This window comes from Nomascus leucogenys, chromosome 17 (genome assembly GCF_006542625.1).
Source record: "Nomascus leucogenys isolate Asia chromosome 17, Asia_NLE_v1, whole genome shotgun sequence".
NCBI classification, from domain to species: Eukaryota; Metazoa; Chordata; class Mammalia; order Primates; family Hylobatidae; genus Nomascus; species Nomascus leucogenys.
In genome coordinates, this window is record NC_044397.1 from 35,955,199 (window position 1) to 35,978,947 (window position 23,749).

At 49.9% G+C, this 23,749-nt stretch overlaps 1 protein-coding gene across 4 annotated transcripts; it reads right to left on the reverse strand.

Moving 5' to 3' along the window:
* Positions 1-14,998: 14,998 nt before the first annotated feature.
* Positions 14,999-22,315, reverse strand: IFT22 (intraflagellar transport 22). 4 transcript variants are annotated; one of them, XM_030796768.1, is made up of 5 exons: positions 22,038-22,313; positions 19,334-19,410; positions 18,513-18,602; positions 16,668-16,870; positions 14,999-15,618 (listed from the first exon to the last, which is right to left on the reverse strand). In XM_030796768.1, the coding sequence occupies exons 1-5, from the start codon at positions 22,074-22,076 to the stop codon at positions 15,470-15,472; spliced, it is 558 nt and encodes a 185-aa protein (XP_030652628.1). In that variant the 5' UTR covers positions 22,077-22,313; the 3' UTR covers positions 14,999-15,469. The 4 variants fall into 4 exon arrangements, with proteins under 4 accessions (XP_030652628.1, XP_030652629.1, XP_030652630.1 ...); XM_030796769.1 differs by lacking the exon at positions 18,513-18,602 and having other exon boundaries at positions 22,038-22,315; XM_030796770.1 differs by lacking the exon at positions 19,334-19,410 and having other exon boundaries at positions 22,038-22,307.
* Positions 22,316-23,749: the final 1,434 nt, after the last annotated feature.

Sequence of the window (23,749 nt, forward strand, 5' to 3'; positions counted from 1 at the left end):
GCGCGCGGGGAAAGGGTGAGTGAGAGACGCCGGGGCTCCGCAGTCCCCCTACTAACTTCCACAGCCCCCTGACCCTCGCGGGTCTCTAGAATAGGGGGCAGCGGCCGAGAGATTCCCCAGCGGCGTTGCAGGAGCCCACGTGGAGCCCACGGGCTTCCTTGCCCTGAGCAGCTGCAGCTGCAGCCCCCGCCACCCCGACAGTCCAGCCCCGAGGTCAGCTCCTGTCTTGCCTGCGGTAACCGCCGCCGCCAGCTGAGGGCCAGGGAGGGAGAGGGGAGGCCGGGCGCTCTCAGGAGTCCCAAAAGACAAATAACCCCGCCGCTGCCGCGGGACCCAGACGCCAGCCAACTGCGCGCCCGCCCTGCCCCGCCTGAGCTTTCCGTCCGCAGCCTGGGGCCCAGCCCTTCCCTGTCTGTCACAGCCAGAGCCCAAACCCCCCGGGGGCCTGAGGACAGTCCGTTGGCGGTTCCGTACCCCGAGGACTGGAGCACAAGCGCCTGGGGATTGGTGGCTGCGGGCTTTGTCCGTCACCGTTGGCTGCTGAACACTCCTCCCCGGGGTCTGAGGTCTGGGGCACAGCCTGCCGATACCACCACGGACAGGCCAACGGACTCACTTGCCCCTCCTGCCCATCACACCTGCTGCCCCCGGGCCTAAGATCAGCCACATGCCCAGCCAGGGACTCTCAATACCAGCATTCGAGCAGGGCACCTAGAGGCCCACGAATCGCTCCCTTGAACCCACTAACGCCAGGGCCAGCGTACACTGCTCTGGGGCTCAAGAACAGGCAAGCACAGCCTCCACTAATTACCACACCCTAAGTCACCCAAGTAATGTACAGAGCCTACACTTCTACCCCAAACCAAAGCCAAGGTCCCCTACTTAACCACATCATATCTACATCTTCAGGAAGAAGTCCTCCCCTACAAAGCGAATTCACAAGCTTGGAAGAAGTGACTATTCCACAGGATGTGCAGATCTCAACGGAAGGACCCAGGAGGCATGAAAAAGCAAGGAAATGTGACGCCTACAGAAGAACCCAGTAATTCTCCAGCAACAGATCCCCATCCCAAAGAAATTCAGGAAAGCTCAGAGAATTGGGCAGAGAATTGACCCGACTGATTGTAAAGAAGGTCATCAACATGGAAGAATCTTTTGAACAAGAACATAAAGAAATGAGGAAAAGAGTTGGGGAGACATATGAGATGATTACCTGCCAGAAAGAGGTTTTAAAATTCAACAGAAGAGTATTTCTGGAACTGAAGAAATCATTGGATGAAATACAAAGTAAAGTCGAAAGCTTCAATGATAAACTAGAACAAATAGAAGAAAAACTTTCAGGACATAAAATCTGAAGCATTTTTCTCACTTTAAAGATTAATGGGTTGTACTCTGGCCATTAATGTGAACAAAACCTGCTGGGTTAATTCTTATTCTGGGGTCTTGGGTAATCGTTAGAATGCAATAAAAATAATTTCCTTTAGAGATGGTCGATTCTATCTATCTATCTATCTATCTATCTATCTATCTATCTATCTATCTATCGATGTGGTCTTTCTGTATCCCAGGCTGGAGTGCAGTAGTGCAATCTCACTGCAGCCTCCATTTTCCCAGCTCATGCAATTATCCAGTCTCAGTCTCCCAAGTAGCTGGGACTACAGGCATGAGCCACGATGCCTGACTAATTTTTTTTTTTTTTTGGATCAGTTTCGCTCTTGTTGCTCCAGCTGGAGTGCAATGGTGTGATCATGGCTCACTGCAACCTCCGCCTCCCAGGTTCGTGCCTCAGCCTCCCGATTAGCTGGGATTATAGGCACCTGCCACCATGTCCAGCTAATTTTTGTATTTTTAGTAGACATGGGGTTTCCCAGTGTTGGTCAGGCTGGTCTTGAACTCCTGACCTCAGGTGATCCGCCCACCTGGGACTCCCAGAGTGCTGGGATTACAGGGGCTGAGCCACCGTGCCCAGCCTCCTGGCTACTTTTTGTAACTTTTTGTAGAAACGGGGTTTCACCATGTTGCCTAGTCTGGTCTTGAACTCCTGAACTAAAAGTGATCCGCCTGCCTCAGCCTCCCAAAGTGCTGTGATTGCAGGGGTGAACCACACTGTGCCAAGCACACCCTAGCATGTTAATTCATCTTTCTTTTTTTTTTTTGGAGACGGAGTTTTTGCTTTGCAGGATCCGAGATCTCGCCACTGCACTCCAGGCTGGGTGACAGAGTTAGACTCCATCTCAAAAAAAAAAAACAATAAAAATAAAAAACGCATCCATAAAAATTCACACATCAACGTAAATGATTGTTTTGTTGTTGTTTCTTTCTCTCTCTTTTTTTTTTTTTTTTTGAGATGGAGTCTCGCTCTTGTTTCCCACGCAGGAGTGCAGTGGCGAGATCTCTGCTCACTACAACGTCCGCCTCCCGGGTTCCAGCGATTCTCGTTACTCGGCCTCCCAAGTAGCCAGGATTACAGGCGCCCGCGACTATGCGCGGCTGATATTTGTAGTTCCCCATGTTGGCCAGGCTGGTCTCGAACTCCGTACCTCAGATGATCCACCCGCCTCGGCCTCCCAAAGTGCTGGGATTACAGGCGTGAGCCACCGTGCCCGGCCGAATAGTCCTATTTCTATTAGCAAACACACCTGGGTGCACACGGAGCTTGCGGACCAGTCTGGAAGGGGAGGGCGGGGCCGACCCGGACCCTCCAGGGAACGCCCTTGAGTAACTCGCGCATTTGGGACCCATTCCCACCTAGGACCACAGGCTCAAGACGGCCTTGTAGATGCAGCCAGCACGAGCCTCTCCTCCGACGGGAACCGAAGGAGCCGGTAGGTTTTCACACTTGCAGCCGATCGGCTAAGAGAACGCGGGATTCAGCCGAGAAGCCACGGGGAGCCCGAGGAGCGGAGCAGAGGCACCCAGGCAGCCTGCGCGGAGAAATCGGATCGGCGGGGACAGCCTTCAGCCCCTGCGCGCGGGGAAAGGGTGAGTGAGAGACCCCGGGGGCCCCGCAGTCCCCCAAGGACTTCCACAGCCCCCTGACCCTCGTGGACCTCCAGAGTAGGGGGCAGCGGGCGAGAGATTCCCCAGCGGCGTTGCAGGAACCCACGTGGAGCCCACGGGCTTCCCTGCCCTGAGCAGCGGCCGCCGCCGCCGCCGCCAGCTGAGGGCCAGGGAGGGAGCGGGTAGGCCAGACGCTTTCGTACGTCCGAAAGGACTAATAATCCCACCACCGCCGCGGTACTCAGACGCGAACCAACCGCTTGCCTGCTCTACCCCGCCTGAGCTTTCCTGGGGACCAGCCCTTCCCTGTCTGCCCTAGCCAGCGACCGAACCCCGGGACCCTCAGGACAGTCCGCTGGTGGTTCTGCCTCCTGAGGGCTTGAGCACGCGGGCCAGGGGCCTGGGGATTGGTGACTATTCTGCCTCTTCCGCCACCGTTGGCGGCTGAACACTCCTCCCCGGTGTCTGAGTTTAGGGGCCCAGCCTGCGGATACTACCTAAGGCTACCTGCAGGCCCGGGGACTCGCGTGCCCGCCCAAGCTGGGCAGCCACCTCCAACACCAGCAGGGACCTCCTGGATTCCGGAGGGTTGCCCCCCACCCAGCTGCAACTACCCTGCCCACATCACACCCACTGCCCCAACGCCTGAGATCAGCCACACCCCCAGCCAGCATTAGAGCAGGGCACCTAGAGGCACAGGAATCACTCCCCACAACCCGCTAATAACAAAGCAGCAATGCACTGCTCTGGGGCTAAAGAATAGGTAAGATCAGGCCACCACTGGGGCCCAAATACTGGCCTACCTGGCCTCCTAGTCCCTAGCAACCACAGCCTCCACTAATAACCACACCCTAAGCCACCCAAGAAATCATACAGAGCCTACAGTACTACCCAAATCAAAGCCAAAGTACCCCACCTAACCAACACCCTATCTACATTTTCAGGAAGAAGTCCTCCCCTACAAAGCGAGTTCACAAACTTGGAAGAAGCCACTTTCACAGGATGCACAGATCTCAACGGAAGGACACAGAAAACATGAAAAAGCAAGGAAATGGGGCGCCTCCAAAGGAACCCAGTAATTCTCCAGCAGCAGATCCCCATCCAAAAGAAACAGAAGATATTTTGGAGAGAGAATTGAACATACATATTATACAGTTGATGGGCATAATACAAGCATCATTTGGAAAATAACAGAGAAAAAATATGGAAGTAGTTACCATTCTGCAGGAAAAAATTATCAACTCCAGTGATATTCTTAAATGCAACCTGACGACACTTCTGAAGCTGAAGAAATCACTGGATGAAATACAAAGTAAACTGAAAAGCTTCAATGACAGACTAGAACAAGTAGAAGAAAAACTCTCAAAACTTGAAATCTGAAGCATGTTTCTTAAAGATTTAAAGGGTTATATTCTGGCCATTAATGTGAACAAAATCTGGGTTAATTCTTATACTGGGGTCTTGGATAATCATTAAAGTGAAACGAGAATAATTTCTTTCTGAGATGATCAATTTTGTGAGATCGTTTTTATTTTATTTTTTTACGAGACTGAGTCTTGCTCCGTCACCCAGGCTGGAGTGCAGTGGCATGATTTTGGTTCACTGCAATCTGTCTCCCAGGTTCAAGAGATTCTCCTGCCTCAGTCTCCCGAGTAGCTGGGACTACAGGCGTGTACGACCACACCCGGCTTATTTTTGTATTTTTAGTAGAGATGGGTTTTCATCATGTTAGCCAGGCTGGTCTCAAACTCCTGACCTCAGCTGATCCATCCGCCTTGGCCTCCCAAAGGGCTGGGATTACAGGCATGAGCCACTGGGCTGGCTGAGATGGATTCTTGTTAGGCAGCAGTCATGGAAAGATGATTTGATTCAGTTGACATTAACAGTACGCATGGTAATCCTAACAGGTGAATGTAATTTAAGCTAAATTACCAGGCAATTGTCGTAGTCTGGAAAAGATACTCTGCCAGGTGAGGTGGCTCAGGCCTGTAGTCCCAGCAGTTTGGGAGGCTGAGGAGAGTGGATCACCTAGGGTCAGGAGTTCAAGACCAGCCTGGTCAACATGCTGAAACCCTGTCTCTATTAAAAATACAAAAAAAAAATTTAGCCAGGTGTGGTAGTGCATGCCTGTAGTCCCAGCTACTCGAGAGGCTGAGGGAGGAGAACCATTTGAACCCAGCAGGTGGAGGTTGCAGTGAGCCGAGATCTCGCCACTGCACTCCAGCCTAGGTGACAGAGCGAGACTCTGTCTCAAAAACAAAAACAAAAACAAAAACAAAACAAAAAAGAAAAGCCACTGTCTCCAATAGACTGCTCACACAGCTACATGTCAGCCCTCCTCAGTGTGAAAGTTACAGACACCCTAGCATTTTTATTCATCTCCCTTAGGTACCTTAACTTTTTCTCCCACTCCCAGCTGAAAAGAGATACATTTACCATTTGATCTACTTAGTCGATGTTCCCATTTGCTATGTTGAAAAATTATAGATATAAAAATTGTAGGGTGGGCGTGGTGGCTCACGCCTGTAATCCCAACACTTTGGGAGGCCGAGGAGGGTGGATGACAAGGTCAGGAGTTCGAGACCAGCCTGGCCAACATGGTGAAACCCTATCTCTACTAAAAATACAAAAATGAGCTGTGTGTGGTGGCACATGCCTGTAGTCCCAGCTATTCAGGGGGCCGAGGCAGGAGAATCGCTTGAACCCAGGAGGCTGAGATGGCAGTGAGCCGAGATCATGCCACCATACTCTAGCCTGGGTGACAGAAAAGAGTGTCTCAAAAAAAAAAAAAAAAAAAAAAGATTGTGCAGGCACAGCGGCTGATGCCTATAATCCCAACACTTTGGGAGGCTGAGACAGGAGGGTTGCTTAAGGCCAGGAGTTCAAGACCAGCCTCGGCAACAAAGTGAAAGACTCCAACTCTACCAAAAATAGGACAAAAATTAGGCAGGTATGGTGGGCGTGAGCCTCTAGTCCTAGCTATTCAGACACATGTGGGAAGATCACTTGAGCCTGGGAGGCTGGGGCTGCAGTGAGCCTGAATGACAGATAACTCCTAAGATGATGAAAACAAATGCTTGTACAAAAAACTATAAACTCACCATGTCTGGTTATTCTGAGCATTAAGTCTTAAACATTTTTATCAATTTGATGTTATGAAATTTTTTAGGCCAGGCATGGTGGCTCCCACCTGTAATCCCAGCACTTTGGGAGGCTGAGGTGGGCAGATCACTTGATGTCAGGAGTTCGAGACCAGCCTGGCCAACATGTTGAAAGCCTGTCTCTACTGAAAATACAAAAATGAGCCGGGTGTGGTGGCACTCCACGGCACTCCAGACTGGCAACAGAGTGAGACTCCGTCAAAAAAAAAAAAAAGGTTAGATTGGCAAATTTTAAGTTACGGATAGTTTGTCACAAGATAGCAGTATTGTTAAATTTGAAAAAATCCTGAGTGACTAAAATTTTTAGGTTTATAATATAAAAAAAAATTTCTTTTTTTTTTTTTTTTTGAGATGGAGTCTCATTCTTGTTGCCAGGGCTGGAGTGCAATGTGCCATCTTGGCTCACCGCAATCTCCACCACCTGGGTTCCAGAGATTCTCCTGCCTCAGCCTCCCAAGTAGCTTGGATTACAGGCATGTGCCACCATGCCCGGCTAATTTTGCGTTTTTAGTAGAGATGGAGTTTCACCATGTTGGTCAAGCTGGTTTCGAACTCCCAACCTCAGGTGATTTGCCCGCCTTGGCCTCCCAAAATGCTGGGATTACAGGCGTGAGCCACTGCGCTCAGCCCCATCTTTACCTTTGAAAGGAATGATTGTTGAAATCATCTCTCTGAAATTTCATATTTAAACATATTTATACCCCCAAATCATGTTTTTCAATACTGTTCAAAGGCCATCTATAAAAATGCATATTTCAACATAAATGATTTTTCAAACATCTAACAATGTGACATTCCACTATACATGATTATGTTGATATTATTTAGCTGTAAAAAATAATAAGGCAGGCTGGGCACAGTGGCTCACATCTGTAATCCTAGCACTTTGGGAAGCCGAGGTGAGCGGATCACCTGAGGTCAAGAGTTCGAGACCAGCCTGGCTAACATGGTGAAACCCCGTCTCTACTAAAAATACAAAATTAGGCACGGCGTGGTGGCATGCGCCTGTAATCCCAGCTACTCAGGAGGCGGAGGCAGGAGAATTGCTTGAACCCGGGAGGCGGAGGTTGCGGTGAGCCGAGATCGTGCCGTTGCACTCCAGCCAGACCAACAAGAGCCAGACTCCATCTCAAAAAAAAGAAAAAGAAAAAGAATAAGGTGGCTCTGTGAGTACTGACACAAATCCCCAGTATAAAAAGTGAAAAATGGCTGGGGGCGGTGGCTCACGCCTGTAATCCCAGCACTTTGAGAGGCCAAGGAGGGCAGATCACGAGGTCAGGAGTTCAAGACCAGCCTGGCCAACATGGTGAAACCCCGTCTCTACTAAAAATACAAAAATTAGCTGGGTGTGGTGGCGCTTGCCTACAAACCCAGCTACTAGGGAGGCTGAGGCAGGATAATTGCTTGATCCTGGACCCGAGTTGCAGTGAACCGAGATCGCGCCACTGCACTCCGCCTCAAAAAAAAAAAAAAAAAAAGTGAAAAACACTTTTGTGGAAAAGTGTAGTCTGCTCCCATTTCTATCAGCTAACACACCTGTGTGCACACGGAGCTTTCGGTCCAGTCTGGAAGGGGAGGGCGGGGCCTTCCCGGGAGTGAAGGGGGCGTGGCCGACCCAGACCCTCCAGGGAACGCACTTGAGTAACTCCCGCACTTGGGACCCGTTTCCACCCAGGACCACAGGCTCAAGATGGCCTGGTAGATGCAGCCGGCACGCGCCTCTCCTCTGACGGGAACCGAAGGAGCCGGTAGGTTTTCACACTTGCAGCAGATCTGCTAAGAGAACGCAGGATTCAGCCGAGAAGCCACGGGGAGCCCGAAGAGCGGAGCAGAGGCACCCAGGCAGCCTGCGCAGAGAAATCAGATCGGCGGAGAAAGGGTGAGTGAGAGACTCCGGGGCTCCGCAGTACCCCCACGGACTTCCACAGCCCCCTGACCCTCGCAGACCTCCAGAATAGGGGACAGCGGCCGAGAGATTCCCCAGCGGCGTTGCAGGAGCCCACGTGGAGCTCACGGGCTTCCTTGCCCTGAGCAGCTGCAACTGCAGCCCCGGCCACCTGGAGTCCAGCCCCGAAGGCAGCTCCTGCTTTGCCTGCGGTAACCGCCGCCGCTGGCTGAGGGCCAGGGAGGGAGAGGGGAGGCCGGGCGCTCTCAGGAGTCCCAAAGGACAAATAACCCCGCCACTGCCGAGGGACCCAGACGCCAGCCAACTGCGCGCCCGCCCTGCCCCGCCTGAGCTTTCCGCCGGCAGCCTGGGGACCAGCCTTTCCCTGTCACAGCCAGAGCCCAAACCTCGGGGGCCTGAGGACAGTCCGCTGGCGGCTCCCTCCGTCCCCTTAGGACCTTGAGCACGCGGGCCAGGGGCCTGGGGATTGGTGGCTGTTCTGCCCCTTCTCTCGCTGTTGGCGCCTGAACACTCCTCCCCGGGGTCTGGGGTCTGGGGCCCAGCCTGTGGGATACCATCACAGGCCATCTGCAGGCCAGGGGAGTCACCTGCCTGACCAACCTGTGGCAACCACCTCCAACACCAGCAGAGAAGGCCTGGGTTCTGGTGGGTTGCCCCCCAACTGCAACTGTCCTCATCCACATCACACCTGCTGGTCCGGGGCCTGAGATCAACCACGAGCTTAGCTGGGGCTGCCACTACCAGGATTTGAGCAGGGCACCTAGAGGACCCCAAATTGCTCCCCTGAACCCATTAATGCCAGAGCCAGCCTACACCGCTCCTGGGTTCAAGAAGAGGCAAGCTCAGCTCACCACTGGGGCTCAAAGACTGGCCCACCTTAGTCTCCTAGTCCCCAGCAACCACACCCTCCACTAATAACCACACCCTAAGCCACCCAAGAAATCATGCGGAGCCTACAGTACTTCTCCAAATCAAAGCCACAGTGCCCCACCTAACCAACACCTTATCTACATTTTCAGGAAGAAGTCCTCCCCTACAAAGTGAGTTCACAAACTTGGAAGAAGCAATTTACGCAGGATGCACAGATCTCAACGGAAGGACACGGGAAAGGTGAAAAAGCAAGGAAGTGGGACACCTCCAAAGGAACCCAGTAATTCTCCAGCAACACATCCCCATCCAAAAGAAATTCAAGAAATGTCATATAGAGAATTGTGGAAACTGATTTTAACCAAGATTAGGGGGATTCGAGAGACTTTTGAAAAAGAAAGTAAGGAAATGTCAACAGCAATTCTGGATATGGTTGAGGTATTTACCAACCAGATACAGAGTTTTCCAGAGCACATGGCAAATGTGGAACTGAAGAAATCACTGGATGAAATACAAAGTACACTCAAAAGCTTCAATGATAGACTAGATCAAGCAGAAAAAAAACTCTCAAAACTTAAAATCTGAAGCCTTTTTCTCAATTCAAATATTTAAAGGGTTGTACTCTAGCCATTCATGTGAACAAAATCTGCTGGGTTAATTGTTTTTTTTTTTTTTTTTTTTGAGACTGAGTCTCTCTCTGTCGCCCAGGCTGGAGTGCAGTGGCGCGATCTCGGCTCACTGCAAGCTCCGCCTCCCAGGTTCATGCCATTCTCCTGCCTCAGCCTCCCGAGTAGCTGGGACTACAGGCGCCCGCCACCACGCCCGGCTCATTTTTTGTATTTTTAGTAGAGATGGGGTTTCACCGTTAGCCAGGATGGTCTCGATCTCCTGACCTCGTAATCCACCCGCCTCGGCCTTCCAAAGTGCTGGGATTACAGGTGTGAGCCACCGCGCCTGGCTTTGGGTTGTTATACTGGGGTCTTGAATGATCATTAAAGGTGAAATGAAAATAATTTCCTTTTGAGGTGGTCAATTTTGCGAGATGGATTCTTGTTAGGCAGCAGTCATGGAAAGATGATTTAGTTCAGTTGACATTAATAGTACGCATGGTAATCCTAACAGGTGAATGTGGTTCAAACTAAATTGCCAGGGAATTGTCATGGTCTAGAAAGGCCACCCTCTCCAGTAGACTGCTCACACAGCTACATGTCAGCCCTCCTCACTGTGAAAGTGACAGACACCCTAGCATTTTTATTCATCTCCCTTAGGTGCCTCAACTTTTTCTCCCGCTCTCAGCTGAAAAGAGCTACATCTACCATTTGATCTACTTAGTGTATTTTCTTGTTGGCTATGTTAAAAAATTACAAACATAACAATTATGAATGAAAAATAACTCCATGGCCGGGTGCAGTGGCTCACGCCTGTAATCCCAGCACTTTGGGAGGCTGAGGTGGGTGGACCACAAGGTCAGGAGTTCAAGACCAGCCTGGCCAAGATGGTGAAACCTCGTCTCTACTAAAAATACAAAAATTAGCCGGGTGTGGTGGCAGGCACCTGTAATCCCAGCTGCTTGGGAGGCTGAGGGAAGAGAATCGCTTGAACCCGGAGGGTGGAAATTGCAGTGAGACTCTCAAAAAAACAAAACAGGGCCAGGCGCGGTGGCTCACGCCTGTAATCCCAGCACTTTGGGAGGCCGAGGTGGGCGGATCACCCAAGATCAGAGTTCGAGACCAGCCTGGCCAACACGGTGAAACCCTGTCTCTACTAAAAATATAAAATTAGCCGGGCGTGGTGGCACATGCCTGTAATCCCAGCTATTTGGGAGGCTGAGACAAGGAGAATCGCTTGAACTCGGGAGTTGAGGTTGCAGTGAGCCAAGATCGCACCATTGCACTCCAACCTGGACAACGAGAGCAAAACTCCGTCTCAAGAAAAACAAAACAAAACAAATCTCCTAAGATGATTAAAACAAACTTGCTTCTACAATAAACCATAAACTCACCATATCTAATGATTCTGTACATTAAATCTTTTGACCATGTTTACCAATTTGGTGCTATGAAAAATTTTTTAGAGGTTGTGTATGGGCTGGGCACAATGACTCATGCCTGTAATCCCACCACTTTGGGAGGCTGAGACGGGCGGATCACTCAAGGACAGGAGTTCGAGATCAGCTGGGGCAACATGGCGAAATCCCATCTTTACAAAAAGTACAAAAATTAGCCAGGCGTGCACTAATTAGTGGGCTGGACCATTTCTGGTGTGTGTATCTTTAGTCCCAACTACTCAGAGGCTGAGCTGGTGAGATCAGTGGAGCCCAGGAGGTTGAAGATGCTGTGAGCTGTGGTCATGCCACTGCACTCCAGCCAGGATGACAGAGTGACATCATGTCTCAAAAAAAAAAAAAAATTGTGTCTGTACTCCACTTTCCAACTGGATATAGTGTCCATATCAAGGTCATCTAAATAAATATAATGTTTTGGAGAGTTTTTTTTTTTTTTTTTTTTTTGTGATGGAGTCTCGCATTGTTGCCGGGGCTGGAGTGCAGTGGCACGATCTTGGCTCACAGCAACCTCTGCCTCCTGGGTTCAAGCAATTCTCCTGCCTCAGCTTCCTGAGTAGCTGGGATTACAGGTGCCCGCCGCCATGCCCAGCTAATTTTTTGTATTTTTAGTAGAGTCGGGGTTTCACCATGTTGGACAGGCTGGTCTTGAACTCCTGACCTTGTGATTTACCTGCCTTGGCCTCCCAAAGTGCTGGGATTACAGGCATGAGCCACTGCGCTCAGCACTTTTTTTTTTTGAGATGGAGTTTTGCTCTTGTTGCCCAGGCTGGAGTGCAATGGCACAATCTCAGTTTACTGCAACCTCCGCCTCCCGGGTTCAAGTGATTCTCCTGCCTCAGCCTCCCAGGTAGCTGGGATTACCGGCGAGCGCTACCACACCCAGCTAATTTTTGTATTTTTAGTAGAGATGGGGTTTCACCATGTTGGACAGGCTGGTCTTGAACTCCTGACCTCAGGATTTCCGCCCGCCTCAGACTCCCAAAGTGTTGGGATTACAGGCGTGAGCCACCGCGCCCGGCCTTTTGGAGAAATTAAATGCTTTTAACCTTCCAAAGTATCTTGGGTGAACCGTACACCCATGCTGCTAGCAGTGTATACGCTAGAGCCAAAAGGTGAAAAAACACTGAAATGTCCATCAAAAAATGAATGGATAAACAAAACGTGGTCTATCTGTAGGATAGAATATTATACCACCTTAAAAAGGAAGGAGATTCTCATACATGCTACAAGGCAGGTGCGCCCTGAGATCATTAGGCTCTGGGAAATAAGCCAGTCACAAAAAGACAAAAATATTGTAGGATTCCACTTATATAAGGGACTTAGAGGAGGCAAAGTCATAGAGACGGAAAGCAGAATGGTGGTTGTCAGGGGCTGGGGAAGGAGAAATGGGGAGCTGGTAAGTGGGTATAGTTTCAGTTAGGGATCATAGAGGGTTCTGGGGATGGACGGTGGTGATAGCTGTACAACAATGTGAGTGTATTGAATGCTACTGAACCGTACACTTCCAAATGGCTAGAATGGTAAACTTTGTTATGTATAGTTTATAGATAATTACGTAACAGGATAACGAAAACAGGGTCATTAAAAACAGGGTAACTTAAAATTTGAGAAAATCCCGAGTGACCAGGTAAATCTTTTAGGCTTATAATGAAAATAGCAACGCATTTCTTATTGTAACTACTTAAAAAATATTCACCTGCCACATTCTTTTTCTAGCCTGCCACATTCTTGATTTCCCAGACAATCGTGTTTTTTTTTCTTTCTTTTTTTTTTTTTTGAGACCGAGTCTTGCTCTGCCACCCAGACTGGAGCGCAGTGGCACAATCTCGGCTCACTGCAACCTCCGCCTCCTGGGTTCAAGCAATTCTCTGGCCTCAGCCTCCCGAGTAGCTGGGATTACAGGCGCCCGCCACCACGCCCGGATAATTTTTGTACTTTTAGTAGAGACAAGGTTTCACCATGTTGGCCTGGCTGATCTCGAACTCCTGACCTAAAGTAATCCACCCGCCTCTGCCTCCCAAAGTGCTGGGATTACAGGTGTGAGCCACCCCACTCGGCCTTTTTTTTTTTTTGAGACAGTCTCACTCTGTTGCCCAGGCTGGAGTACAGTGGCATGATCTTGGCTCACTACAACCTCTGCCTCCCAGGCTCAAGCAATTCTTTTTTTTTGAGACGGAGTCTCTGTCGCCCAGGCTGGACCACAGTGGCACGATCTTAGCTCACGGCAAGGTCTGCCTCCCAGGTTCACGCCATTCTCCTGCCTCAGCCTCCCGAGTAGCTGGGACTACAGGCGCCCACCACCATGCCCGGCTAATTTTTTGTATTTTTAGTAGAGATGGGGTTTCACCGTGTTAGCCAGGATGGTCTCGATCTCCTGACCTTGTGATCCACCTGCCTTGGCCTCCCAAAGTGCTGGGATTACAGGTATGAGCCACTGTGCCTGGCCTCCAGGCTCAAGCAATTCTTATGCCTCAGCCACATGAGTAACTGTTATTACAGGTGTGTGCCAACACGCCTGGCGAATTTTTGTATTTTTAGTAGAGATTGGGTTTCACCATGTTGGCCAGGTTGTTCTTGAACTCCTGGCTTCAAGCAGTTCTCCCATCTCAGCCTCCCAAAGTGTTGGGATTACAGGCGTGACCCACTGCAACTTGTCAGGCACTTAATTTTTTTTTTTTCTCCTCTTTGAGACGGAGTCTTGCTCTGTCACCAGGCTGGAGTGCAGTGGTGCGATCTCAGCTCACTGTGATCTCCACCTCCCGGGTTCAAGCAATTCTCCTGCCTCAGCCTTCTGAGTAGCTGGGACTACAGGCATGCCCCACCATGCCCAGGTAATTTTTGTATTTTTAGTAGTGACCGGGTTTCACCATGTTGGCTAGGATGGTCTCGATCTCTTGACCTTGTGATCCGCCTGCCTCGGCCTCCCAAAGTGCTGGGATTACAGGTGTGAGCCACCACGCCCAGCCAGGCACTTCAAATTTTTTGTCACTCTGTGTGTCTGCGAATAACTGAGAAAGTCCCACAGTACTGATGTGGGGGTTACAAACATATTTTAGTGAGTAGGCAAATTCTCAAATACAAAATCTATGAATAAGGATCAAGTATACGTTCATTTGGCATTTTAAGTACCCCAGGTTCCCTCATTATCTGAGGGAGGGCAGCACATGAAACTTATTTAGACCTCTTTTTAAACATTTAATGTAATTTAATTTATTTGAGACAGGGTGTCTGTCGCCCAGGCTGGAGTACAGTGGCACGATCTCGGCTCAGTGCAATCTGCCTCCCAGGCTCAAGCAATTCTTATGCCTCAGGCACTCAAGTAGCTGGTATTACAGGCATGTGCCAACACATCTTGTGAATTTTTGTATTTTTAGCAGATGGGGTTTTGCCATGTTGGCCAGGCTGGTCTTGAACTCCTGGCCTCAAGTGATCCGCCTGCCTTGGCATCACAAAGTGCTGGGATTACAAGTGTGAGCCACCGCTCCCGGGCTAGAACTTTTTTTTTTTTTGAGACGGAGTCTTGCTCTGTTGCCCAGGCTGGAGTATAGTGGCACAATCTTGGCTCACTGCAACCTCTGCCTCTCAGGCTCAAGCAATTCTTATGCCTCAGCCTCCCAAGTAGCTGGGATTACAGGCACGTGCCACCACACCCAGCTAATTTTTCTATTTTTGGTAGAGATGGGGTTTCACCATGTTGGTTAGGATGGTTTTGATCTCCTAATCTCATGATCCGCCCGCCTCGGCCTCCCAAAGTGCTGGGATTACAAGTGTGAGCCACCATGCCCCACCTAGAACTCTTATAGAGAATGAAGAATGCGTTTTGATTTTCTTTTTTGCATATCCAAGATATTGCACTCAAGTTTCTGAATCTGCCTATTAGGTTGGTGCAGAAGTAATTGTGGCTTTTGCCATTAAAAATTAAAAATGGCAAAAACCACAATTAGTTTTGCACCAACCTAGTATTTAGGAAAATGGAATGAGTTCCATGACTGTGGGGATTTCTGTCTTTTTCATTTATGCTGTCTACGGTCAGCAGCTAGAACAGCAGTGCACACACAGCAGGTGCTCAGCCAGTCGGTATTCGTTGGGTGAATCAAGGAATGAAAATCACATTCAAGCCAATACACAGGATTAAACTACTGTTGTATCATTGGGCTGCAACAGTTACAACTCCACAAATTGTATAACTGGACATATGTGAGGTGGTAAATCCCTCCATTTTACAGGTCTTTGGGAAGTTCTGGGGCCAGGAAATCCAAATTCGATAATCGGATTTTCTCAGCTGAACTCAGGACAGAGCACAGATGGTCTGAGTGAACGCCCTGTGTGACAGGTGCCTTCCTGCACGTAGGAACACTTCCTCTGCAGTCACAGGGAGAAGAAAACATCAGGAGCTGGATGTGATTTCAGATCTGCACTGAGAAACATGCTGATTTCACTGGGGCTGTGGCAGTCCCACGTGAAGGCTGTCTAGGTCATAATTGACATCTCCTCCCTGTCTCTGCTCTCAGACATGGAGTTGATTATGCTTTTTAAATACTTTATGAATTCCATCCGGATCTCCTCAGGGTCATCTTCCAGGTTCGAGTGCACCAGCTTCAGCTTGTTCAAGGGTGGCACTTGAAAATGAAGAGAAGGTTAATTAGGCAAAGAGTTTCAATGAGGGGCCCTTTACAGCTCCCAGTGAAACTTCTAGAAGAAATTTAACTTTCTGAAGTTCACAGATCAAGTTGTCTTCCTTGACACCAGAGAACAGAGAATGGGTTTGCTATACTGCCCCCTGGCGACAGGATGAAAACCTTACAAACCACTTTCCAGGTCTTCTGTTCTTAAACCAGAAAGGAATAGATTCTCTATTATTCTCATTTTGCTTCTGAATATTTTGTGAGTTCTTTTTCAGGATTACTGTGTCACCTCTGGGATGTGTGTTATGTGAATCGGTGGTTTTTCTCCAGAAAAGTTCTTTCAGAAAGAGTGCCCCCCTAGTTGTACCCAAGAATAGCTACAAACAGGATTTTCCCACTCTGTATTCTGCTTTTTTTTTGAAGCAGAGTTTCACTCTTGTTGTCCAGGCTGGAGTGCAATGGCACAATCTCAGCTCACTGCAACCTCTACATCCCAGGTACAAGTGATTCTCCTGCCTCAGCCTCCTGAGTAGCTGGGATTACAGGTATGCACCACCACCCCTGGCTAATTTTTGTATTTTTAGTAAAGATGGGGTTTCACCATGTTGGCCAGGTTGGTCTAGAACTCCTGACCTCAAGTGATCCACCCGCCTCAGCCTCCCAAAGTGTTGGGATTACAGGCGTGAGCCACCATGCCCGGCCTTTTTCTTTTTTATTTTTGAGATGGTGTCTCGCCCTGTCACACAAACTGGAGTGTAGTGGTGAGATCTCAACTCACTGCAATCTCCGCCTCCTGGGCTCAAGCAATTCTCCTGCCTTAGCCCCCAGAGTAGCTGGGACTACAGGCACCTGCCATCATGCCTGGCTAATTTTTGTATTTTTAGTAGAGACGGAGTAGATTCACGTGGAGAGGGCAACAATTGCCTAGGGTACAGTAGGTGCTCAGTAACTGGACAGACCTGCTGGTTTCTAGGACGTGGGGCAATATGTAGGTGTCCAAAACATTCAAGACAAAAGAGGAAGAGAAATTCCAGTTTCCTTACACAAAGACAGGCTTCCTTTGTCATCTCCAGAGCCTGGTTTGTGGTGTGCAATTAGCATACACTGTGTGTCCTGTAAGGACTGCTGTTGGACAAAGCAGGAATACCACATCTCCATTTCCTTCTGGTGGCTTGGGATGTCAGCATTGAAGACGATCACCACTCCATGAGCATCCTTCATCAGGGCCGGCCAGCAGGACTCGAACCTGCGAGGAAGAAAAGGAACAAGAGGGAAAGTGAGGTCATTCTGGTTTCTAACTGTGGACTTTAAAAATAATATCTTAGTATTAAAAGTTGGTCTATGATGGCCGGGTGTGGTGGCTCACACCTGTAATCCCAGCACTTTGGGAGGGTGAGGCGGGCGATCATGAGGTCAGGAGATCGAGACCATCCTGGCTAACATGGTGAAACCCCGTCTCTACTAAAAATACAAAAAAGTTAGCCAAGTGTGGTTGTGGGCGCCTGTAGTCCCAGCTACTCGGGAGGCCGAGGCAGGAGAATGGCGTGAACCTGGGAGGCGGAGCTTGCAGTAAGCCGAGATCGCGCCACTGCACTCCAGCCTGGGTGACAGAGCAAGACTCTGTCTCAAAAAAATAAAAAAATAAAAGTTGGTGGATGACTTCCTTTTTTTTTTTTTTTTTTTTTTTTAAGAGAAAGGGTCTTGCTCTGTCTCCTAGGCTTAAGTGCAGTTGTGGGATCATAGCTCACTGCAGCCTCCAATGTGGGCCCAAGTGATCCTTCTGCCTCAGCCTCCTGAGTAGCTAGGACTACAGGTATGCACCACATCAGGTCAATCTTATTTTTGGTAAAGGTTGATGATTTCTTCATTAAAAAAAATTGTTATTATTACTATTATTTTTTGAGACAAGAGTCTGGCTCTGTCACCCAGGCTTGAGTGCGGTAGCACAATCTTGGCTCACCGCAACGTCCACCTCCCAGATTCAAGCGATTCTCATGCCTCAGTCTCCTGATGTAGCTGGGATTATTGGTACACACCACTGTACTGGGCTAAGTTTTCTATTTTTAGTAGACACGGGGTTTCGCTATGTTGGCCAGACTGGTCTCAAACTACTGAGCTCTGGTGATCTCCAACTCCTGAGCTCTGGTCATCTCCCAAAGCAATGGATTACAGGCGTGAGCCACGGTGCCTGGCCCCTATTTTTTTTTTTTTTAAAGATGAGGTTTCCTCATGTTGGGCAGGCTGGTCTTGAACTCCTGACCTGAGGTGATCTGCCTGCCTCGGCCTCCCAAAGTACTGGGATTACAGGCGTCAGCCACTGTGCCTGGCCAAGGTTGATGACTTGTAACTGTATCATAACCTAATCACCAAAGTATATAAAGCAATGCATGTCAGCAAATAATTTATCAAGCTCCTCAAACGTGCCAGGAAACATGCTAGGCCCAACTTCATGGTGCCTGGTGGGCACTGATTTTTTTGTTTTGTTTTGTTTTTTAAGATAGAAGTTCAGCTCTGTCACCCAGGCTGGAGTACAATGGTGCGATCTCAGCTCACTGCAACTTCTGCCTCCCGGGTTCAAGCAACCTCCACTTGAACCTCCCGGGTTCACTGCAACCTCTGCCTCTGGGTTCAAGCAGTTCTCTTGCCTCAGCCTCCCAAGTAACTGGGATTACATGTGCCCGCCACCACGCCTGGCTAATTTTTTGTATTTTTAGTAGAGACGGAGTTTCGCCATGTTGGCCAGGCTGCTCTTGAACTCTTCTTCTCAGGTGATCCACCCACCTTGGCCTCCCAAAGTGCTGGAATTACAGGTGTGAGCCACCACCCCTGGCCTGGGCAGCTGATTTTTAAACCATTTGATGAAGTGACTTTCTTTAAAGGAAACATACTTAGCATCGCCACCACAGTCCCACAGCTCGAATTCACAGCTCGTGCCTTTGTTGTTGCTGGTAACGTGCGGGTTCTCAAATTCTAGGATCCTGAAAGGAAAAAGAAGAGCAGTAGGCTGGGTGCAGTGGCTCACACCTGTAATCTCAGCACTCTGGGAGGCCAAGGCGGGCAGATCATTTGAGGTCAGGAGTTTGAGATGAGCCTGGCCAACATGGTGAAACCCTCGCTACACTAAAAATAAAACAATTAGCCGGGCATGATGGTGTGCACCTGTAATCCCAGCTACTGGGGAGGCCGAGGCAGGAGAATCGCTTGAACCTGGGAGGCGGAGGTTGCAGTGAGCCGAGATTGCACCACTGCACTCCAGCCTGGGCGACAGGATGAGACTCCATCTCAAAAAAAAAAAGAAGAGCAGCAGCAGCACCAATAATGAGGCTGCATTACACTTTTGGAATGCCAACAGCAACAAAAGTAGGAGGTGGGTGATGGTTGGGCAGTCTTTTTAAATTGTTTTATTTTAATTTTGTTTTGAGACAGGGTCTCACCTCTGTCACCCAGGCACGATCATAGCTCACTGCAGCCTCCAACTCCTGGCCTCAAGCGATCCTCCTGCTTCAGCCTACCGTGTAGCTGAGACTACAGACACATTCCAACACACCTGGCTAATGTTTTATTTTTAGTTGAGATGGGGTCTCCCCATATTGCCCAGGGCTCAGGTGATCCTCCCGCTTTGACCTCCCAGAGCACTGGGATTAGAGGCATGAGCCTCCCTGCCTAGCCAGTTGGACACTCTTTGGGACACAGATTTGTCAGGGCTCACCTCACTCCTTGGGTTGGGCTGTATTCAGTGATGTCAGAAGATTCTGTCAGAAAGTTGGCCAAAACAGTCTTTCCACTCTGTGAAAATGAGTGCAAACAAAGGTCTTTGCTGAAAGGCAGAAAAGGAAACTGAAAAAATGACACCAAGAGGTGGCCTGGAACCCGGTATGGTGCAGTATAGGTCATGGGCACCCTGAGATCAATGGGGTGGTTACGACCTCACTGTCTTGCTCTAGTACAGTGGGCACACCCTGGTCTGGGTCCAGGGAGCATGGGATTAAGGAGTTTTTATTTTTCTTTTTTGAGACAGAGTTTCACTCTTGTTGCCCAGGCTGTGATCTAGGCTCACTGTAACCCCCGGGGTTCAAACGATTCTCCTGCCTCAGCCTCCTGAGTAGTTGGGATTACAGGTGCCTGCCACCACGCCCGGCTAACTTTTGTATTTGTAGTAGAGATCGGGGTTTCACCACGTTAGTCGGGCTGGTCTCGAACTCCTGACTTCAGGTGATCCACCCGCCTGGGCCTCCCAGAGTGCTGGGTTTATAGGGATGAGCCACTGCGCCCAGCCAAGGAGTTCTTTTAGGTCACAGAGAGGATCAAAGTCAGCCTGGGGACTCGTGGCTAGCTGTCTCATAATCTCACATGGAGCTGTTTGTCCATCTTGATTATATGAGTAATACGCATTGATTTTTTTTTTTTTTTGACAAGGTCTTGCTCTGTTGCCCAGGCTGGAGTGCAGCAACGTGATCATAGCTCACTGCAGCCTTGATCTGTAGGGCTCCAATGATCCTCTTGCCTTAGCCTCCTGAGCCACCTGGGACTACAGGTGTGCACCACCACGACCGGCTAATTTTTGTATTGTTTGTAGAGATGGGGTTTCCCTATGTTGCCCAGGCTGGTCTTGAATGCCTGAGCTCAAGTGGTCTCCCCACCTCAGCCTCCCAAAGTGCTGGCAGGTGTTAGCCACTGCGCCTGGCCTAAGACTTCTACAGGTTTTATTTATTTATTTTTTTAGATGGAGTTTCGCTCTTGTTCCCCAGGCTGGAGTGCAATGGCGTGATCTTGGCTCATTGCAACCTCTGCCTCCCGGATTCAAGTGATTCTCCTGCCTCAGACTCCCGAGTAGCTGGGATTACAGGCATGCACCACCAAGCCCAGCTAACTTTTGTATTTTTAGTGCAGCTGGGGTTTCACCATGTTAGTCAGGCTGGTCTCGAGCTCCTGACCTCAGGTGATCCACCTGCCTTGGCCTCCCAAAGTGCTGGGATTACAGGCGTGAGCCACCGCACCCGGCTGTTTTTTTTTTATTGTTATTATTTTTTGAGACGGAGTCTCACTCTATTGCCCAGGATGGAGTGCAGTGATGCGGTCTCGGCTCACTGCAAGCTCCGCCTCCCGAGTTCACGCCATTCTCCTGCCTCAGCCTCCCGAGTAGCTGGGACTACAGGCCCCTGCCACCACGCCCGGCTAATTTTTTGGTATTTTTAGTAGAGACGGGGTTTCACCATGTTTAACCTGGATGGTCTCGATCTCCTGACCTTGTGATCCGCCCGCCTCGGCCTCCCAAAGTGTTGGGATTACAGGCGTGAGCCACCGTGCCCGACCTTTTTTTTTTTTTTTTTTAAACGCATTTAGCTTTAGTCCATCTGAGCTTTATTCTGTGGATGATGTGAAGTATACATGTAGATGTGATCCCCACTACCATGCCCCCAACACACACATTAATAGCCAGTGGTTCCAGGACCATATAGTAAAACGCCCAGGCCTCGAGCAATGGCTCACGCCTGTATTCCCAGAACTTTGAGAGGCTGAGGCGGGAGGACTGTTTGACCCCAAGAGTTGGAGACCAGCCTAGGTGCTAGGCAACATTAGCAAGATCCTGTCTCTACAAATAATTAACAAATTAAGGCTAGGCGCGGTGGCTCATCCCTACAATCCCAGCACTTTGGGAGGCCGAGGCGGGCGGATCACTTGAGGTCAGCAGTTAGAGACCAGCCTGGCCAGCAAGGTGAAAACTCATCTCTACAAAAAATACAAAAATTAGCCAGGGGTAATGGTGTGGGCCTGTAATCTCAGCTACTCAGGAGGCTGAGGCAGGAGAATCGCTTGAACCCGGGCGGCAGAGTTTGCACTGAGCCAAGATCATGCCACTGCACTCTAGCCTGGGTGACAGGGTGAGACTGTCTCAAACAAAACAAAACAAAACAAAAACAACAAATTTAGTCGGGCGTGGTGGTGCACGCCTGTAGTCCCAGCTACTCAGGAGGCTGAGGCAGGAGGCCTGCTTGAGCCCAGGGAAGTCGAAGCTGCAGTGAGCTATGATCATACGACTGCACTCTAGCCTGGACGACACAGCGACAACCTGTCTCAAACAAAAGTCCAGACCCACAGACGCATTCATTAGGGGGATCTCGGGGGCAACAGAAAGAGTCACGAAACCTAGGCTGTGGTTCCAATGATGCCACTCAGTACCTTGGGCCTTCGGGGCTCATTAACACCGGGCTCGCCTCCACTACCTCCTCTGGAATCAAGGTCTGAAAGCACGGAGTTCACGGAAAGGGCAGGGGCGCCAGCCGGGATGGGCGCGGTGGGCCCGGGTTCCCGCCTCCTGGAGCAAGCCGCAGATCAGACCGGTGGGGACCTGCGCTCGCCCAGGTCCCGAGGCCTGCTCCCCGCTCCCTCTGCCGTGCCGGGCCGGGACTCACCTCGCAAGGCCCCACGAAGAGGATCTTGGCCTTCAGCATCGTTGTCCGCCGCGGCGTAGCCGGCCGCAGCCCACCAGAGCCAGCGTGTCAGGGCGGAGCGCTACTTGGCCACTTTCGTTTCCATGGCGACGGCGAGCGGCCCGCAGGGGCCGACGGGACTCGGCCACTTCCGGCGCGCAGGGCGGAAAGCGGGCGCGTTTGCTACTGGGAGGGGGTCGGAGAGAAGCCACAAAGCCCGGGCTGCAGACGCGGTTCTGCAGGGTTGGCCTGTATTTCTTTTAGAGACAGGGTCTCACTCTCTCGCCCAGGCTGGAGCGCAGTGGCGCGATCTCGGCTCACAGCAACCTCCAACTTTTGGGCTCAAACGATCCTTCTGCCTCAGCCTCCCGCGTAGCTGGCACTACAGGCACGCGCCATCACGTCCGACTAATTTTTGAAATTTTTCTATTTGTAAGACTGGGTTTTGCTGTGTTGCCCAGGCTGTTTTCGAACTCCTGGGCTGAAACGAGCCTCCCACCTCCACCTCCCAAAATTCTGGGACTGCAGGCCCGCTCCACCAGTTTCGGCAGAGACGCGGAAGGCAAGACTCCAGGAGGGGGCGGAATGGCCGTTTCCAAACCTTTGTTTCTCCCAGTAATCCCGAGAGCTCAGACAGGCCATACAAGTGCCAAGCTGGCCTTGGAACCAGGCCTTGACTCCTTTATCACTGTGGCATGATATCACTGTGGCCGTCCACTTGGGAGCCGATTTATCACTGCCGTGGCACAGCGTAGAAAAAATCAGGTGAAAGTCTGGTTTCTGTAAAAGGATTCACCGCTCATTATCATTCGTCTGACCTAGGAGAAACCAAAGAGATGATGACTGGAATCGTTTAGTCAGTGCAGGTGTCTAGAAACATTGCTGCTAAATTCAATCGGTTAGGTCAGTCTGAAAATACAGAGTCAAGTCAGAATTTCGGATAAGCCATTATATTAAATGTCTATGTGCCGAGAGTGCCGGTTCAAAATATGCTAGCCCACAAAAGGGCTGAAATGACAAAAATTTCTAGTCAACCCCCTATCAAATCTTTAACCTTCGGTAACATAGTTACATAGTCTTTGTATTGAAAAGAACTGCTTGGCTGGCCGCGGTGGCCCAGGCCTGTAATCCCAGCCCTTTGGGAGGCCGAGGCAGATGGATCACTTGAGGTTCTGCACAGTCCCTTCGTCCTGGTAGATTCTAGGCCAGATGGGGAGACCCACCTGCAGAGTGCAGCTTGTCAAGTGTTTTCCCATGCACATTCCCATGGTGAAACCAGTCTCTACTTAAAATACAAAAATTAGCCGGGTGTGGTGGCACGAACCTGTAATCCCAGCTACTCAGGAGGCTGAGGCAGGAGAATCACTTGAACCCAGGAGGCAGAGGTTGCAGTGAGCCGAGATGGCACCACTGCACTCCAGCTTGGGTGACAGAGCAAGACTCTGTCTCTAAATAAATAAATAAAAATAACTGCTAAGTGAACAGTAAGGAAGAGTTCTCAATTTCAAGATGTCGTTGTTGATTGATTAAATTTATATATATATATTTATTTTTATTTTATTTATTTTATTTTATTTTATTTTTTTGAGACAAAGTCTTGCTCTGTTGCCCAGGCTGGAGTGCAGTGGCGCCATCTTGGTTGACCGCAACCTCCACTTTCTGGTTTCAAGCGATTCTCCTGCCTCAGCCTCCCG